Source organism: Nicotiana sylvestris, chromosome 4, assembly GCF_000393655.2.
Source record: "Nicotiana sylvestris chromosome 4, ASM39365v2, whole genome shotgun sequence".
In the NCBI taxonomy this organism is placed as follows: domain Eukaryota; kingdom Viridiplantae; phylum Streptophyta; class Magnoliopsida; order Solanales; family Solanaceae; genus Nicotiana; species Nicotiana sylvestris.
The window spans coordinates 164,405,112-164,425,919 of record NC_091060.1 but is presented as its reverse complement, the minus strand read 5'-3'; the positions used below and the strand labels follow the sequence as shown (position 1 = coordinate 164,425,919).

Below are 20,808 nucleotides of genomic sequence, written 5' to 3'. Positions count from 1 at the left end.
TCTTTTACAATGTCGGTCCTTGTTGAAACTTGAAACAATCTTTATGCGAATTCCTTCTCAAGACCGAATTATTTATTCAGAAAATACACTATACGAGGAGGGCTTGTGATTTTCTATGAATTAGCGCATTGGATGCTTGATTGGAAACTAGCAAAATTGCAAAAGAAGATGCAAAAGTAGACACAACTCACATGTCAAAGGGGACGGAAAATGAAAAAACAATCCAGCCATCTTAAAAGCAAGCAGCAGACTATTAGTAAATTTAGTACTTGTAAGGGAACAAGAAGAATCAAAGACGGTGGTGTAAATTAAATTATAATTGCTATTTAGATAATTGTAAAATTATTTTCATGTGACCTATATGTCACGGGTTCAAATTGTAGAAATAATCACTAATGCTTGTATTAGAGTAGACGGTCTACATTATATCCTGGAGGAGTGCGAATTTTCTCCGAGCTCTGAGTAAATACAAAATTCTTTGTACACCAAATTGCTTTTTTACTAGATTCCAAAGCAGAATGAAACACAAGCAAAAATAGGCACTAGAGAAACCAATACGAAAGTGCAGCCTTTTTAAACAGTATACTTTAAATTCAACAAATTGTCCCACGCCTTTGTTATGCGTAATGTATTTTGTGCTATTCAGCCCACCCACAGGCCATAGCCATATATATCCATCACTATCACATGAAATAAGACTCAAAAGCAATCACCTTTCCTTTAACATCACCTTTATTTATAGGGAAGAATAACCACATAGATTTCTCATTCTCATTCAACTTCATTCTATTAGTTTCTTAGTAGCAATCGACGACCTTTTGATTGTTAAAAGCTTCATTCTTGATTTCAAGCAGAACTAATTATAGTTATGGCATCATCTTCTTTTGCTCTTCCTTCTCTTAAGCTACAATTCCCCACACATAAATCATCATCATCATCTCGTAACAAGTACTCATCCTCTCTTCGGCCCATTAAATCTTCGGTGTCTGAAAAGCCACCTTACATTTCGTCTCCAGGGACTTCTCCGATCCAATCTAGACCTACAAAACTCCCGATTCGAAAAGTCCCTGGAGACTACGGGCTACCACTAGTCGGTCCGTGGAAGGACCGGCTTGATTTCTTTTACAATCAAGGTAGAGATGAGTTTTTCAAATCTCGAATTCAGAAACATCAGTCTACTGTTTTTCGAACCAACATGCCACCTGGTCCTTTCATTTCCTTCAATCCAAACGTTGTTGTTTTACTCGATGGTAAAAGTTTCCCCACCCTTTTTGATACTTCTAAGGTTGAGAAAAAAGATCTTTTCACTGGCACTTTTATGCCTTCTACTGAACTCACCGGTGGTTACCGTGTTCTCTCCTATCTTGATCCTTCTGAACCAAATCACGCCAAATTGAAGAAACTCATGTTCTTTCTCCTTTCATCGCGACGTAATGAAGTAATCCCCGAGTTTCACAACAGCTATTCCGAGCTTTTTGAGACACTAGAAAATGACTTGGCCACTAAAGGAAAAGCTGGGTTAAACGCAGCAAATGATCAAGCAGCATTTAACTTTCTTGCTCGATCTTTTTACGGAGTTAATCCGTTAGACACCAATCTTGGAGCTGATGGACCTAAGTTAATTGGCAAATGGGTGTTGTTTCAGCTTCATCCTTTGCTAATTCTTGGCCTTCCTAAAGTTCTTGAAGATCTTGTCCTTCATACTTTTAGGCTGCCTTCTGCTTTAGTGAAAAAAGACTACCAAAGATTGTACAATTTCTTCTACGAGAACTCAACTTCTATTCTTGATGAAGCTGAAAGAACTGGTATTTCACGTGAGGAAGCTTGTCACAATTTGCTATTTGCAACGTGTTTCAATTCTTTTGGAGGGATGAAAATATTTTTTCCCAATATGTTGAAATGGATTGGTCGAGCTGGAGTCAAACTCCACACTCAATTAGCTCAAGAGATTCGGTCAGGCATTAAATCAAACGGTGGAAAGATCACAATGGGTGCAATGGAAAACATGCCACTAATGAAATCTGTAGTGTATGAATCGCTACGTATTGAACCGCCAGTGGCATCACAATACGGCAGAGCAAAACGTGATATGGTGATTGAATCCCACGACGGAGCATTTGAGATTAAAGAAGGTGAGTTACTATATGGTTTTCAACCATTTGCAACTAAGGACCCGAAGATTTTTGACCGGTCTGAAGAGTTTGTAGCGGACCGGTTTATTGGAGAAGAAGGGGAGAAGTTATTGAAACATGTGTTGTGGTCTAACGGGCCGGAAAATGAAAGCCCGTCGATAAATAACAAGCAGTGTGTAGGAAAAGATTTTGTGGTTTTGGTTTCAAGGTTGTTGTTGGTTGAATTGTTCCTGCGATATGACTCGTTTGAGATTGAGGTTGGTGCTTCTCCTTTGGGTGCTTCTATTACCTTAACGTCTTTGAAAAGAGCCAGCTTTTGACCGGACAAAGTTACCTCGTATTTGTGCGGCTAAAAGGTACTAGCAGATATCCTAGTTGAGACGCACAAATTGTCGGACAAAGTTATCTAGTCTAGTATTTGTGCGCATATATCCAATGAAATTAGTTAAAATCTGCGTGTCGAACGTTACAATATTTTTGGTCAAGAATAAGATTGACCAATCAACTATAGTAAATATGTTTGTGCTAGTATTACATCATTTTCTATGGGGTTTTAGAAGTCATCCATTTTCAGGTTATTTAATGGATAGGTAACCAATTTGAATTGGTTATGGGTGTAGGTGGGGACAGCTTATGTGTTTCATTCAATGTCCCACTATGAATAAGTTGTATAGTGTATTTAATTTTGAGACTTTTTGTGGTTTTGTTGAAATAGAAATATATAACCATTTTGCCATTTTCAATATCAATATTTCTCTCATCTCGAAAAACACAATAGTTATTTTATGACCTCACGGATTCATCTTATAATATACGTGTCCAATTTACTTTTTTATTTTGCTCCAAAATAAGTGTTCATTTATATAATCAAGAAAAAATTTAATTTGTTTTTGCAAAAGTATCCTTATGTATATATCTCTAAAAAAATTTCTTATTCCTCACATTAAATATTTAATTAGGGGTAGTTTAGTCGTACTAAGTATTTTTGTATAAAATTTAATATTTTCTTAATGGACGTGTTAAAAGCAAATTGATCACTTATTGCGGACCGGAGGGAGTACATGAATAATGTATTTATGGTCTCAGATGTTCTTCTTACTGATAAGTATTACTTCCTACGGTCCACAATAAATAATTACTCCTATTATTTTTTATTTTGATCATAAGCGTTCATTTACATAATCAAGATGGAATTACTTTTAGTTTTTAAAAAATTGTCCTTATTTATATATTGTAATGTGTCAAAGTAACAAACGAACAATTAATTAAAGTTAACTTAGTGAATAATATATCTTTTTCTCTAGGAGTTTTTATTTCCTGGTGTGCTAAAAGTAAAAAAAAGTGATCACTTATTGCGGACCGGAGAGAGTATATTTTTTAACTCTTTCTTGAATGATCATGGCATGTGACGTAAATATCGACTACTGAGATTTTGCTGGAAGTAATTTTTTAATATAAATATTTGAAACTGTTTTAATGAAATTATCTTGTATGTCGTACTCCATTTGGCAAAATATCTAGAGACTGACCCATAAAGCGAATGACGTTTGAGAAAGTGTTGCTTTTGGTAGATTATTAGTGGATTCAATATGAAGTTGACCTTTTCCAAACACTCGGATTTTGAATTTAAGAAATAGGTCCACTTTTTTTCTTTGACCTTCGGTAGAAGTTTTCTAATATCTTACAATTAAAATCCTTGTTTTGTTATGCCATTATTTTTCACCTAATAAAATTTGGCTTGGGTAAGCTTGCTATAATCATATTTTACTACCCACGCACGGCTCATTCATATCAACCTATTAGTTTTAGGGTACATTGCATATATATTTTGTATCTATCAATAAATAAAATGTATAGAATATGAATAAATCATGTAATACCACAATCAACGTCGAGGTAGATGCAACATTAATATAAATAGAAAAATAAATGCTTGTAACATTATGCGATAGTTGAATTCTTAATTGAGTATCTTCTGGACTTGTAAAGATGAAGAACTTAGGTAAGTTCATTATATAGTCTTTTTTTTTTTGGCAATAATCTGTGAATATTACCATAATAAACCAAACGATTTACAAACTAAGAGCATCCAGTTGTTCTAATCCACAACGATCAAAATCTCCCTAGATCTCAAAAACAAAAAATAACAAGGAAATCAAACTGCTATCAGCTATAACAACTCTAACTACATAGCCTATGTATCAAAACTAGGCAATTTCTATCTCTCCTAGATCTTGTTCCCTAAGTTCCTTCTTAATTTGTATCTCTATAAATGCATTATTTACATTGATCGTCCTGAAATACTTCCAATTTCAAGCTTGCAAAGCGTAGTATATTATCACACCAATGATTGTTGTTGCTACTTCCTTCTTGAGTTGCCTACAGTGTCTATTCTTAATCCATTGCATACTCCTGCTAACAGTATAGGATGAGATAGTTATTCCTAACCAATGGATCAGTGCCTCCCGTATATTCTAGATCCAGATACAATATCCACAAATAGATGTTGTGAGACACGGGTATTGCACAATCACACAGTATGCAATTGAGGTCTCCATTGATAGGGAAGTTCAACCTCATTAGTCTTTATTTGGTCATTAGCTTGTCTTGATATGCCAGTCTTTGTCTTTTTATATAAGCTCTGCTTCCCTCAGCCTAGTTATGTTTCCCTTTAATGCTTTGTAGCTGCTAGATACTAAATACAAACCACTAGTAGTCAGTTGGTAGACTCCTTTATTATACCATTTTGCCATTGTCACGACCCAAGTTCTCCCTCCGTGAACTGTCGTGACGGCACCTAGTCTCGACGACTAGGTAAGCCTACCAATTTGTGGAAAAAAGGAATTAAAGATACAAAACTAGCAATTTATGGAAAATATAATAAAGAAAGTTTAAAATGTCGCTCGACATATACCATAATAACACTCCCGACCAATAACACCACTGGTAGGCTACTCCTCGAAGCTGGAAGGCAGTGAAAGAAACTCCACTCGATCCTGATATACCCATAGTGCGGAGGATACGGTAACACTCCTCCAGAAATCCCAGGGCGTCATCTGATGCTAAACCACTGAATACAGGAGGCTTGTACTTCTTGAACCTCTCAAGCCTCAGCTGCTCATCCTCGGAAGCGACTTCCCTGTCCTCGGGCTGAACTAAGGCTACAGGCGGTACCGGTATAATCGCTAGGATCTGATCAACCTGGACCCGCTGCTCAGGAGTGTGGGCAGCGGGAGTTTGTGCTCCTCCCCAGGCCTGGAATGTCGCTACAGTAAGGGGAATCAACCTTGCCTGAGCTAGGGTGGTGTACATGCTCACGAACTGTGCAATAGTCTCCTGAAGAGCTGGAATAGTGGTAGCAGTAGGTGTATCAGGTACCTGAGCTCCGGCTGGAGCTGCTGGTGGCTCCTCGGTGGCAGCTCGCGCAGGTGCTCTGGCTATACCACGTGCGCATCCAGGGCCTCTACCTCGGCCCCAACCTCTGACAGATCTAGTAGGGGGCACGGGTGCCTGGACATCTCTGGTAGCACGTGTCTTCACCATCTGTGAGAGAATAGAAGACATAAGTTTAGAATTGTGATATCAAGAATCTCGCACGACAAGGAAATCAAATAAAGTGGAATTTTCCTAACAGTTACATAGCCTCTCGTAGATAAGTACAGACATCTCCGTACTGATCCGCGAGACTCTAATAAATTGGCTTGTGATTCATGACTCCTATGAACCTAGAGCTCTGATACCAACTTGTCACGTCCTAAGTTCTCCCTCCGTGAACTGTCGTGACAACACCTAGTTTTGACAACTATGTAAGCCTAACAATTTGCGGAAAAAGGAAATAAAGATCCAAAACTAGCAATTTACGGGAAATATACTAAAGAAAGTTTAAAATGCCCTCGGCATATACCATAATAACACTCTCGACCAATAACAACTCTCCCAAAATCCAGAATCTCATGAAATCACAAGCTGTGGAATAACTACAAAGTGTTTTAACTCTAGAATGTCTAACAAAAGTAAATACAAGAGAGCTAAAGCTAGAAGGGAGAATAAAGAGGGACTCCTCAGTCTGCGGACGCGGCAGATATACCTTGAAGTCTCTGAAGGTCGCCTCGCCTCACTGGTAATATGGCTGGGCCGAAGAACCTGGATCTGCACACGAAAAACATGTGCAGGAATGGCATGAGTACACCATAGCGGTACCTAGTAAGTGCCAAGCCTAACCTCGGTCGAGTAGTGATGAGGAAGGTCAGGGCCCCACTGGTTATAGATGAAAAATAAGGTAAAGCAATATGAAATACGACAGCATAATTAAAATGCTAACACTCTATAATGAATAAAATCATAGAAAGAATCTAATTCAGGATACAGAAATAGCAACAGAAGATCTCCCAGGATAATGTCTCGTAGTCCCAAACGTAAATGCCTAGAGGATTTTCCGAGATATCGTCCCGCAGTCCGAATCATAAATATGCAGGGGAAACTCCCGGAATACCAATCTGTAGTCCCAAAGTAAATATCCAGTACAGGGAAAATCTACCGGGTGTTATCCCGTAGTCCCAAATATAAATATGCAGGGGAATCTACCGGAATACCGTTCCGTAGTCCCAAAGTAAACATGCAGGGGGATCTACCGGATTACCGATCCGTAGTCCTAAAGTAAACACACAATAGTCTCAAGAATGAATCTACAGTTATATACAAGTTCATACCAAGAAAGAAACAGAGGATTCTGTTCTAAACATGCTGCACAGGATTCAAATAGACAGTTAAGCAGATAGTACAATTAAGTCACTTAAGCATGCTTTCCTAAGCTAAACAGTAGGCTTTAAATACAAGTAGTGTTCAAACAAAAGGAAACACAAATATTTACTTAGTGAAAATGGGTGTTTTCAACAATTAGCACGTGTACGCACTCGTCACCTCAGGTACACAGCACTCATATAACAACAGAACCAAAATCCTAAGGGGAGTTCCCCCACACAAGGTTAGGCAAGCCACTTACCTCAAACAAGCTCAAGATCAATTCGAAACCACGCTTTTGCCACGAGTATCCAACTCCGAATGGCCCAAATCTAATCAAATGAATACCATAACATAAATACAACTACAAACAATTAATTTAGTTAAAGAAAACTGAAGCTACGATAAGAAAATAAGACAACGCCCAAAAATTCTCTCCGGGCCCACATCTTGGAATCGGGTAAAAGTTACCAATTTAGAACACCCATTTACTCACGAGAACACTCGTCCAAAAATTATCAGAATCCGATACCAAAATCTCCCTCAAAACTCAAATTTTTTTGGTTGGGGAACTTTTCCCCATTTCTTCCAATTCTTCACCCCAAATCCGAAATTAAATGATAAAAGTAACAATAGATTAGTGGAATACAACTAGAAAGGGATAAGAAATTATTACCCAATGATCTCCTCTTCAAAAAACCCCACAGAATTGCCCTACCCCAAGCTCCAAATTTGAATTTCCAAGTTAAGAACTCAAACCCTCAAAATTTCATATTTCTGCCAAGCGATTTCCGCATTTGCGGTCATTGGAGCGCACTTGCGGTCCCGTACCTGTGGAAAGGCATCGCAGGTGTGAAATTCACTTAACGGGCTGGGTCCGCATTTGCGGTCACTTGGTCGCATCTGCGGTTTCGCATTTGCAGTCACCCAGCCGCACCTGTGGTTTCTGGAGCCTTGGCCTATTCCTGCTTCTGCGATCACCAAGCCGCTTCTGCGGCGCCGCACCTGCGGACCAACACACGCAGGTGCGGTTATGACAGGTTCAACAACCTTAGATTTTTGCCTAAGTCCAAATTCCAATCCGTTCGACATTCGAAACTCACCCGAGGCCCCCGGGACCTCAACCAAACATGTCAACCAATCCTAAAACATCATTCGAACTTATTTTAACCCTCGAATAGCATCAAATAATGCAAAACTACGAATCACCCTCCAATCCAAGCCTTATGAACTAGAAATCTCAAGGATCCTACACCAGATGATAAAACCAACCAAACCAAGTCTAATTGACCCCAAATTGGCACACAAGTCACATTCATCCCTACAGAGCTATTCCAACTCTCGGAGTCAGATTCCGACCCCAATATCAAAATTTCACTATCGAACCGGAAACTTCGAAACTTCGACTTTCGGCATTTTAAGCCTAAATAAGCTACGAACCTCCAAAACACAATCCGAACACGCCCCTAAGCCCGAAATCACTCAACGGAGCTAACGGAATTGACGGAATTCCATTCGAAGTCGTCTTCACACTACTCCGACTACGGTCCAGGTTCTAAAGCTTAAGCTCTCATTGAGGAACTAAGTGTCCCAAAATACTGTGAAATTCACAACGAATCATCCCGGCAAATCAGAATAGCAGAAACAAATACGGTGAAAGCAGTTAATAAGGGATCGGGGCATTAATTTTTAAAATGACCGGCCGGGTCGTTACAGTCATAATCTCCTTTAGAGCATTTAATTTTTTTCAATACCAGCTACAATCCTATGGGGATTGGTGCTCCCAAATATTATGATCGTCTTTGTATAGACTTCATTAACGCGTTTCACCCATAGTACATCATTTTTATTGCCACCTGCCATATCAGCTTGCCAACAAAATCTATATTCCACTGTTTACATTCCTTAATGTTCAGTCCTCCATATATTTGAGGTGTACAGACCTTTTGCCATGCTACCAGTGATATCTTCCTTTGGCCTATGAGTTTCCTATAAGTAATCTTTACATATTCTCTTAATGCTCTTAACCACACTCTTTGGTAAGATGAATACAACTCCCCAAAAATTATAAATGGAGAAAAGAACACCATTGATAATTTGTATTCTTCCAGCATACGAAAGTAATTTGGAGTAACCATTGTGTATTCTCTCTGTAATCTTGTCAATCAAAGCATGACATTCCACTTTGCTCAATTTCTTAGAGGAGAGAGGTAAACCAAGGTATCTTATAGTCAGTGAACCCAAAAAAAACTCTGTGTAATTAAAAATCTCCTACTTGTATTCCTTATCCATCCCTGCCAAGAAAATGTTAGATTTGTCTAGGTTGACCAAAAGCCCAGATACTCCACTGAAGTGGTTGAGTACTTCCATCATCCTATTAATTGAAGCAACTTCTTCTTTACAAAACAACATCTAATCATCAGCAAAGATTAGGTGTGTCAACTTAGTTGCTTTACATATTAGATGAAAGTGAAAGTCTGGCAGCTCACTCATTTTACCAAGACCTCTTTTCAGGTAATTCATTACTAGAACAAACAGCGGGGGAGACATAGGATCCCCCTGCCTTAGTCTTTTTTCTCCTTGAAAATAATCATATCCCTTACCATTAACCTTGACAGTGTAATTAGGAGTTGTAATGTGGCACATCACCAATTGGACAAATGGTCTAGAAAATCCATAGCCCAGTAGGACCTCCTCCAAAAACTCCCAGCTAACTATGTCATATGCTTTCCTTAGATCTATCTTCATTAGGAATCTTGGAGTAGTTTTCCTATTAGAATGTCTCAGTATATGGCATATCAGAACATTATGAATTAATGATCTACCTTCTATAAAAGTTGTTTGATTCCCTGTTACTATAGTTGGGAGAACTTCTTTTAGTCTGTTATAAATGAGTTTTGAAATGCACTTAAACATGGTATTGCAGCATGAGATAGGCCTGTATTGGCTTGCATTTTGAGGATCTTCAACTTTGGGAATTAATGCTATGATAGTTGAGTTCAGTTGCTTCAACATTTGACCGTTATCAAAGAATTTCAGGATTGCATTTATTACATCTTCTCCAACCACAGACCATGAAGCCTTGAAAAAATCACTTCCAAATATATCTGGACCAGGGCTCTTATTCACATCTATCTGAAACATTGCAACTTTGACCGCTGCACTTGTATATGGTTTCAACAATTGAATCTGCTATTCTACTGATAAATGTTTGCGATTACTCATAAAACTCTTGAAAGATTTTATCTTGCCAGAAACTTTCTTCCCTAGCAAATCTTTGTATTAATCAATAAAAATAGAGGCAATATCAATTGGATCAGTTTGTACTGTACCTTGATCATCTGTTAACTGGATGATATTTTATTGAAGCTTCATGTGCTTGATCATAGAGAAAAAATATATAGTGTTTTCATCTTCAAACCTTATCCATGTTGCCTTACTCTTCTGTTGCAAGAACTCAGCTAGGTAGGAAGATTGTCTGAATTTATGAAATAACTCATTTTCCTTTATCTGCAAAGCAGTATCCTGAAGGTGTAAATGTAGTTCTGCTTGCACCTAAGCAAGATTAATTCTGTCTTCATCAACTACTGCAATTACATTACTAAAATGTTGGTCATTCAGCTTCCTTAATTTGTGCTTCAGATATTTTAATTTTTTCACCACTCTAAACATACTATACCCATCTACTTGTTGAGCCCATCCTTCCTTTACTACATCAAAAAGGGATGTGGCTAGCCCATATATTACAATATTTAAAAGTAACTCTATCTCTTCGAGGACCATCAATGAGAATCAGCTTCATGGGACAGTGATCACTTAGTCCCTCAGGTAAGAAATGAGCTTTGAAACTTGGCATGTTATTCAACCAATTTGTATTAATAAACACCCGATCTATTTTGGACATCACTCTTCCATCTCTATGTTTATAATTCCAAGTATATTTACTTCCACATCTTGGCAGTTCAATCAATCCACAAGCATCTATACAACTTTGAAATTCTATTATTTCTGATAGGCTAATGGGGTTACCTCCAATTCTGTCATCTGGTTGAAGCACTGAATTGAAATCTCCCATCACTAAAATCGTATATTTAGTCCTGCACTTATAGATCCAAATATGTCCATAATTGTCTTCTCTCCTCTCTTGTATTAAAAGCATACACTACTGTTGACAAGTAGGTAACCTTAAATTAATGTGATGAACCTTGCATCTGACTGCTTGGGAAGTTTTATTGATTAGGTTAATTTAAAAACAATATGGTCTCTATGTTAACCATATTCATCCATTATAATATTGCTCTAGATTAGTGATATATCCCCAACCTCCAAATAGTTTGTTTGCCAGCTGATCTGCCCTGTTTACTTTAACTTTAGTTTCCAGAATTCCAATCATACCTATATTTTCTTTTTTACCAAGGAGCCTTACCTCCTTTTGTTTGTTAGGGGCATTAAGATGCTATCTATAATTGGAAGGGAGGTTGACTGTCCCACCCACATTCTTTACAAGGCTTGGTACTCCTTGAATACATTAGTCTACTGACTCACTAGGATCTTCTTGAGCTAGTGGCTTAAAAGTGTTCTATTGGTTAATTTGAATTTCTTTATCTTCTTGTTGCTTGCTAATGGTGAAACTGGTAGTATTAATAGGTGTTACCTATCCTGAATTTACGTCTTGATTTCCTGATGTCCCCTTGTTTATAGTCACACCTTGTATCTTTTCTGTAGTCTTTGTCACTAGTTTTTTTGGTTCTGAGCTGGTAGATTTTCCTCTTGTTGTCTCTGAACAGGTGAAGGTTGCTTCACCTTCTTTACCTGACATTTCTTTTCATTATGACCATATTTCTTGCAAAACTTACATAAAGTAGGTTTTAAATCATATTGTGCCTTTTTCTCCATAAGTATTCCTTTTTCATTTTTAAAGAAAACCTTTTCTGGTAGCTTGCATCCATTCCTACTTCAATAAGTAATCGTGCAAAGCTAAGCCCCATCTTCTTTTCTGTGTGATTGTTTACCATCAATAGTTTACCAATTAAACTTCCTACTTTGCTTAATCCCTTTGAACTCCAATATTTGAAGTCCAAACCAAGTAATTTTACCCATATTGGAATTGTATAGAGCTCCTCCCTGGTAAATTCCATATCTGGATGTCATGCTTTCACCATAAAAGATTTGTTATAGATGTTGTATATACCTCCTTGAACAACTTCATTCTTCCCTACTACATCATCAAATATCACCAGTACTATCCAATTCTTCATTGTAAAGATCTTAGTGATGCCATATTTGCTCCATATTTTCTGGATATAGCTATTCAAAATCGATAAGGGAGGGTGAGCCCCCAAAACATAACATACTATAACAGTTTTCCAATATTTCAGTTATGTACTGATATCCTCTGTTTCAATTTCACATATTGGAGTATCTGCATGCACATCTGGAGCTATGTATTCTAGTTTAAAGCCAACATTAGATACCTTTGTGATGTCGAAATTGTCCCAGATGGATCCCTTGCTTGCGACTTCCTCCATTAATTCTACTTTGTCTGCTCATGAGAGCTTACTTTGACGAGCTCCCTGAAGCTTCTTTTGAAGTGGATGTTCCTTCTACCTCCAATTGCTCAGGTGCTATGGCTATTGAAGACCCCCCCCCCACGTCCCCTCTGAGTTTGCATCCCTAGGTTTTGCCGGTACTGTTCCATTGGTTTCCAACCCTACCACCGGCAACTTCGAGATTTTAGTTGCCTTTAACAACTCATCCTTTCTCTGTTGTTGATTTCTTACTAGCGCAGCTGATTCCTGAGCTAGGATTGCCTTCTGCGATGGATTCCGAGCTCTCTTCTCTATGGACGACGCACGTTAAGCTAGCATGTGCTGAGAGAGAAACAGAATTTCTCTTCTTCAATTTCTACCTGCCTTATTATTATTCCATTATATAGTCTTTGTAATTATAATTTTTTTATTATATGAATAATAATATATTATATTGTGGTACCAGACCTAATATATACACGATAAATTTAAAGGCAAAAAAACTGATTGCATGCAAATAAAGTTATCCACAAATTATCTAAAGCTTGTTTAAGAAGCATAAGACCAACAATATAAACATGTATAGTTTTATTACTATTCTAACAAATGCCACATACAGTGTTGTACCTTGTACATCAAAAAATATTTAAAGTCTTAGAAACTTTACACTTAATGTTTTAGCTAGCATACTCGTTCTCGATGTAAGTTTATTCAAATTTAAAAATAAGAGAAAAAAATATATAATTTATAGGTTCTCAATATGAATTCAGCTCATACTTATTCTAAATATGAAGATTTTAACTTCTAAATACGAGTTTAGAATTATCTAGTAATTGATGATTGAATAAATCAATACCAGCAACTCTTGCATAGCACAAAACATTATAAGGTCTATCTAATAAAATTAAATTAAATAGGAAAAACGAATCACATATATAACGAGAATTTTTTAAATAAATAAAAAAGAACACTCGCTCATTAAGAGCATATTAATCAATACTTTTGTGCTTATAGAATGTTTCAAGTTATAAAAAAGAAAATAGTATTAACTTCATCGTCGCGGTGCTACAAGCTAATGATCAGAATTATATTAGCACTTGTGACTCAAAAGGTGTATTTACAACAAAAAATTTTAGCCTGCAATAACATAGCCTAAGAACTGAATTTTCATCACTTAGAATTTCGCCAACCTACTAGTTGAAAAAAAGTAAAGAACAATAAAAATTGAAAAAACTTACAGAAATTATGTTTATGCATCCAATCTCAGATTGTTTTGCGTAAGAATTTAACAATATAAACTGCTTACTTCTTCCAAAGGTTATTTACTTTGTTAGCGAGATATTGTTGCAACTCCAGCCATTGCAACAAAGTTTACAAAACCTTGTTGATTAATTAAGATGATTAAACACCAAAATAAAATTATAAAATATTAGAAATATTATACGCAGTTAAAGAAGAACTACCTATCAAAATTAATCAAGCTTCGAAAAAATAATCTTTAGCAATCATTATTCTTTGGTATCGCAAACTTGTTTGCATCAATCCACAACTTCTGCCATTTGCATAATAAACTCTGAACTTATGGATACCTAAACAAAGAAAAGGCACAATTCTAAAGAAAGAAAAACCTAGAATTAAACCTAAGATAAAGCCACACGGCAGTGAAGAATCCTAATTCCTAATCCTAAGTAAAGAAAAATCTAAAGAATCCTAAAACCTAAATACACGTACCTAAATATTCGGTAGTTTTAGGCTTTTTCCCAAAATATAAAATTTATTACACTAATTACAATTACAATTATATTCAATTTAGAATGTATTTATAAAGGGTAAAAAAGATGAATGATATTTTGATAGGGGTTTCGTACTTTTAATATAGTACTAGTCTCTATGTTCGTGTGTTGCACGAGAAATAAGTATTAAAAATAATAAATGGAAGGGACTGAAATGGGCAAAGGATACTAATAATGGGGATTAAAATAATCCACAATTGAAGGCATTCAGCAATAAATAATCAGACTCTCAATCAAAACTAATGGTCTTAATTAATAGAGATTATTTGGTAATGATTTTTTGATATTATGCCAACTTTGTTTACTATGACTTTGTTTGTGTCTCGGCTTTCAAGTTAATACTATCAGTCTATGCGACACCAACTAATCTACTTCAAGGTGATTCTTTAAATTAAAATCTATCCATGAGTTGATTAATAATATGTTAGTATGATTCTTATTTTATTTACTCAATTGATATAGTCTACAAGTCCCATAGAATTGCTCTTGTCCTCAAATCTCAGAAGATTCTTATCGTTATTAGATATAAACTTTTACCTTGTTTAAACAAATGTAAGTAAAAAAGCACAAGATCCCATCCCGTAAACATTTACTAAAGGTGATGGAAAAACTAAACCACACCAACGTTTTAGGTGAAGATATATATATATATATATATTTCTCCTCCACTTCTTAAAAGATAATTGCGTTTCCTATACCTAATGCTATAGCAAGAAAATTTTCTTCTTATTTATCAATATCTATATTACAAAATCTTAAATGTGTCTTTCATTCGAGTATATATCATATTCCCACCATGTTGATACTTATAGTCTTATATAACTTCATACAAAATGTTGATTGAATGAATATTTGTGTTAAAATATTTGTAGGATGAGAAAACAAAATAAATTAATGCATATATGCTAAAGATCATTTTTCTTGGTAAGAAAAATAAAGTTGATTAGTCTCTCTAGAAATAAAGATTGGATATTACACCGCCTTAGTGTTGAGTTTTTGTTTAAGATGAAATAGTCTTAAAATTAGAGTGAATGGGAAATGGGATTTGGATTCGGATTTGGTCAAATGATCGATCGATTGATTAATTTTTTGGACCAAATTTATTTGTTAATAGTGAATATTAACGTGATATAATCCGTGTTTGTAACGGATGTTTTCCAATCCGTGTATTGTGTTGCAACACTAAGCAACAATGCAGCCTAGTGCACCTCCCACAATGGTGCAAGTGTTCCTCCCACCAAGCAAGTGTATATACCACCATGTAAGTGCTTTCTCCATGATCTAGTGCTTGTTGCACCATGGAAGGGGCGGATTTCTCTCAAATAACTGCTATAAATAGAGCATAAGTTGGAGAGAAAGAAGAACACATCGGAAAAAACACTCGAAACACTCTGTATACACTTAATATACACTCTGTATACACTGGATATACACTCTGCATATACTGGATATACACTCTGTATACACTGCGTATACACTGGAAAAACGAATTGCAATCTGATATTCTCTTCAGTAAGAATTCAACATTGGCTATACTTTGCATTCCTTCCTCTCAGAATTTCCATTCGACTTCTGAGTTGTCCTCCTTATTCTGCATTGTTTTTAACTACAAACAAAGCATCCATAAGTGTGATTTGTTGCCGAACTTTGTGTTCGTTGAAACACTGGGGTTTGAAGTACCGCTACACCAGTGTGTAATTCGTTCTATCCTGGGAGGAAATAATCTATAACCTTGGGTACTAGGAGGGGATTAAATTCCTTAAGGAAACACTGTGAATTCAGTGGGCTCGAATTAATTTCTGTTTTTATTTATATTTACGTTTATAAGCTAACGTTCTAATTTCCAGAATTATTATTTACAAGTACAGAAAGAACAACAATCTTAAGGAATTTAATAATTTAATTTCTGTATTTGTGTTACTTTTATTATTCTGGAAACTATAACCTTTGTGGTTTTTTGTGTACTCCCGTTTGGAGAGTAAAGCCTTCGTGGCGGTTTGTTGGAAATTAAAATCTACGTGATTTTTACTCCAGTTTTAAAGCCTTCGTGGCATTTTGTTGGAGATTAAAATCTACGTGATTTTTCACTCCAGTTTTAAACGTTTATTAAACGTTTGGTTGTGTCATTTTTACAGTAAAAATGGCGAATGACGGAAATCAAGCTGTTCCGATGATGACTGCCAGCGCATCGACAAGTCGAACTCCGACGTTGGCACCGGCAGAGAAACCCGAAAAATTTTCCGGGATGGATTTCAAGCGCTGACAGCAAAAGATGTTCTTCTACTTGACTACGTTATGTCTACAGAAGTTCATCAAGGAAGATGTTCCTGATCTTCCAGATGAAACTCCAGAGAATGATAGCTTTCTCGTGATTGAGGCGTGGAAGCATTCTAACTTCTTGTGCAGGAATTATATTCTTAGCGGACTGGAGGATAATCTGTATAATGTATACAGTGGCGTGGAGACGTCAAAAGAATTGTGGAATGCACTTGAAAAGAAGTACAAAACTGAAGATGCCGGGATGAAGAAATTCGTCGCCGCAAAATTTTTGGACTACAAAATGGTAGATAGCAAGTCTGTTATTACCCAAGTCCAGGAATTGCAAGTGATTATTCATGATCTACTTGCTGAAGGTATGTTTCAAATAAATACTGATATTGAAAGTAAATTTTTTAGTAATTTTACTAACGGAATTTTCATTGAAGGTCTTGTCATCAATGAAGCATTCCAAGTAGCAGCAATAATTGAGAAGTTGCCTCCATTGTGGAAGGACTTCAAAAATTATTTGAAACACAAACGAAAGGAGATGTCCCTTGAAGATCTCATTGTTCGATTGAGAATCGAAGAGGACAACAAAGCTGCTGAGAGAAGAGGCCGTGGAAATTCAACAATAATGGGAGCAAATATTGTTGAAGATAACAAAAAGAGAAAGAAGGCTTCTGGTCCGAAATACAACCCAAGCAAGAAGCGGTTCAGTGGAAACTGCTACAACTGTGGGAAAACCGGACACAAATCTACGGAGTGTCGTGCTCGGAAGAAAGACAAGCAAAGGGGTCAAGCAAACATGGTAGAAAAGCATGATGATGTTGATGACTTGTGCGCCATGCTTTCTGAATGCAACCTGGTAGGAAACCCAAAGGAGTGGTGGATTGATTCTGGAGCCACTCGCCATGTTTGTGCTGTGAGGGAAGCATTTTCTACATATGCTTCTGCTGGACCCGAAGAGACGCTCTCTATGGGAAATGCTGCTACAGCAAAAATTGAAGGATACGGTAAGATATTTCTCAAGATGACTTCTGGCAAGGTCATGACTTTGAACAACGTCCTTCATGTTCCCGAGATTAGGAAGAACTTAGTCTCTACTGGACTTCTTGTAAAGCACGGTTTCAAGTGCGTTTTTGTATCTGACAAGGTAGTGATTAGTAAGAATGAAATGTTTGTAGGAAAAGGTTACCTTACTGAGGGCCTTTTCAAGCTGAATGTAATAGTTGTTGAAACTAATAATAAAACTTCAGCTTCTTCTTACTTACTTGAGTCAAATGATTTATGGCATGTACGTTTAGGTCATGTCAATTATAAAACCTTGCGAAAAATGATAAACTTGGAAGTATTGCCTAAGTTTGAATGCGAAAAATCAAAATGTCAAATATGTGTGGAATCTAAGTATGTTAAACATCCTTATAAGTCGGTTGAAAGGAATTCAAATCCTTTAGACTTAATTCACACAGATATTTGTGACATGAAGTCAATACCATCTCGCGGTGGAAAGAAGTATTTCATAACTTTTATTGACGATAGTACTCGATATTGCTATGTTTACTTACTTAATAGTAAAGATGAAGCAATAGACGCATTCAAGCAATACAAAAATGAAGTTGAAACGCAACTTAACAAGAAAATCAAAATGATAAGAAGTGATAGGGGTGGTGAATATGAATCTCCTTTTGAACAAATATGTTTAGAATATGGAATTATTCATCAAACAACAGCCCCTTACACGCCCCAATCCAATGGGATTGCGGAAAGAAAGAATCGTTCATTAAAGGAGATGATGAACGCATTATTGATAAGTTCTTGTTTGCCACAGAACTTGTGGGGGGAAGCCGTTTTTACGGCCAACCGAATACTAAATCGAGTACCCCATAGTAAAACACAATCCATTCCATATGAAAAATGGAAAGGAAGGAAGCCCAACTTGAATTATTTTAAAGTGTGGGGGTGTTTAGCAAAAGTGCAAGTTCCTAAACCCAAAAGGGTAAAAATAGGACCGAAAACAGTTGATTGTGTTTTCATAGGATATGCGACTAATAGCAAAGCATATCGATTTCTGGTTCATAAATCAGAAAATCCCGACATTCATAATAATACGGTTATAGAATCAGATAATGCTGAGTTCTTTGAATATATATATCCGTATAAAAAGGAATGCGAGTCGATTGGTGAAGGATCTAAACGACCTCAGGAAGAAACAAAAGAAAGTACATTTAATCAGGGGGATCCAAGACGTAGTAAACGTCAAAGAACGTCTACTTCGTTTGGACCAGATTTTGTGACTTTCTTATTGGAAAATGAGCCTCGAACATTTAAAGAAGCTATGTCTTCTTCGGAATCATTGTTCTGGAAAGAGGCAGTCAATAGTGAAATAGAATCCATATTGAACAACCATACATGGGAATTGGTTGATCTTCCTCCTGGAAATAAACCTTTGGGTTCTAAATGGATTTTTAAGAGAAAAATGAAAGATGATGGCACTATTGATAAATTTAAGGCAAGACTTGTTGTCAAAGGGTATAGACAACGAGAAGGTCTTGACTACTTTGATACATACTCCCCAGTTACAAGGATTACGTCCATACGGATGTTAGTAGCATTAGCTGCAGTGTATGGTCTTGAAATTCATCAAATGGATGTTAAAACGGCCTTCTTAAATGGAGAGTTGGAGGAAGAAATTTACATGGAACAACCTGAAGGGTTTGTGGTTCCAGGTAAAGAAAATAAGGTATGTAGACTTGTTAAGTCCCTTTACGGACTAAAACAAGCACCCAAACAATGGCATGCGAAATTTGACCAAACAATGTTGTCAAATGGTTTTAAGATAAATGAATGTGATAAATGTGTGTACATTAAAAATGTTCCAAATCACATAGTCATTGTTTGCCTATATGTGGATGATATGCTGATAATGAGTAATAACATTGCCAACATAAATGCTACTAAGCGTATGCTAACTAGCAAGTTTGATATGAAGGACTTGGGAATTGCGGATTTAATTCTGGGGATTAAGATCCAAAAGACTCCTCAAGGTCTGGCATTGTCACAATCTCATTATATTAAGACAGTACTTGAAAAATTCAAGCACTTGGGCTTTAAAGTTGCAAAGACTCCAATTGACGTGAATCTTGCACTAGCAAAGAATAAAGGCCAAAGCATATCACAATTGGATTATGCTCGTGTGTTGGGATGCTTAATGTACATCATGAATTGTACACGACCAGATATAACTTGTGCTATAAGTAAACTAAGTCGATACACGAGCAATCCAGGCCAATCTCACTGGATGGCAATGAAACGCGTTTTGGGATACTTAGAACACACACAAAACTTTGATTTGCACTACAGTAAATATCCTGCGGTGATTGAAGGATATTGTGATGCAAATTAGATCACTGGTTCAACTGATTCGAAGTCCACAAGTGGATATGTATTCACTATTGGTGGAGGAGCGGTATCTTGGAAGTCGTCCAAACAAACATGTATTGACCGCTCTACAATGGAGGCTGAGTTCATAGCCTTAGATAAAGCCGGTGAAGAAGCTGAATGGCTCCGGAATTTCTTGGAAGATATTCCATTTTGGCCCAAACCGTTGGCACCAATATGCATACACTGTGATAGCCAAGCGGCAATTGGAAGGGCTGGGAGCGTTATGTATAACGGTAAATCTCGTCATATACGACGAAGACATAAAACCGTTAGGCAACTTCTCTCTAGAGGAATTATCACGATTGACTATGTAAAGTCAAGTGATAATGTGTCAGATCCACTTACAAAAGGCCTAACTAGAGAGGTAGTTGAGAAATCATCGAGGGGAATGGGACTATGGCCGAGAACAAGTCATTGTGGCGGTAACTCTACCTAGAAGACTGGAGATCCCAAGATCTAGGTTCAAGGAGATCAAACAAAGTCATTAATGACGGTTCAACATTGTCAACAAAATTTGTTTTAGTCCATTCTCGTGATGAGACAATGTTCAGTACCAAGGATAAAGCATTAAGGCTTTTTAATGATTTCTAAATTTGATACAGGGTATATCAAATAGTGTATCTACGGGATGACACGTTTAGGAATCACCTATGTAAGTGTGAAGTGTTAGCCGCTTCAAGGAGAATTTTGCAAGGCCAATTCTCTACGCACTTATGAAACCAGGCAGTGTTCATGGCTGAAACGAACACAACAATGAGAACCAAAGACGGTTAAGGGATTGATTGTGTGACTTATGGTTGTCTAGGTATACACTAAAGTTCGACGGTTCAAAGATATCAAATCTACCGATTGACCGAGTATATCCGACATAAGTTCACTACGGAAAGTTCAAAGGGAAACCTACTTATCCAGATG

The 20,808-nt window shown here is 36.8% G+C and overlaps 1 protein-coding gene across 1 annotated transcript; it reads left to right on the top strand.

Moving 5' to 3' along the window:
- The first annotated feature begins 635 nt into the window (after positions 1–635).
- Positions 636–2,868, top strand: LOC104227876 (allene oxide synthase 1, chloroplastic). The gene has a single exon (XM_009780242.2). It carries the CDS (start codon positions 869–871, stop codon positions 2,450–2,452), a length of 1,584 nt encoding a protein of 527 aa, XP_009778544.1. The 5' UTR covers positions 636–868; the 3' UTR covers positions 2,453–2,868.
- Positions 2,869–20,808: the final 17,940 nt, after the last annotated feature.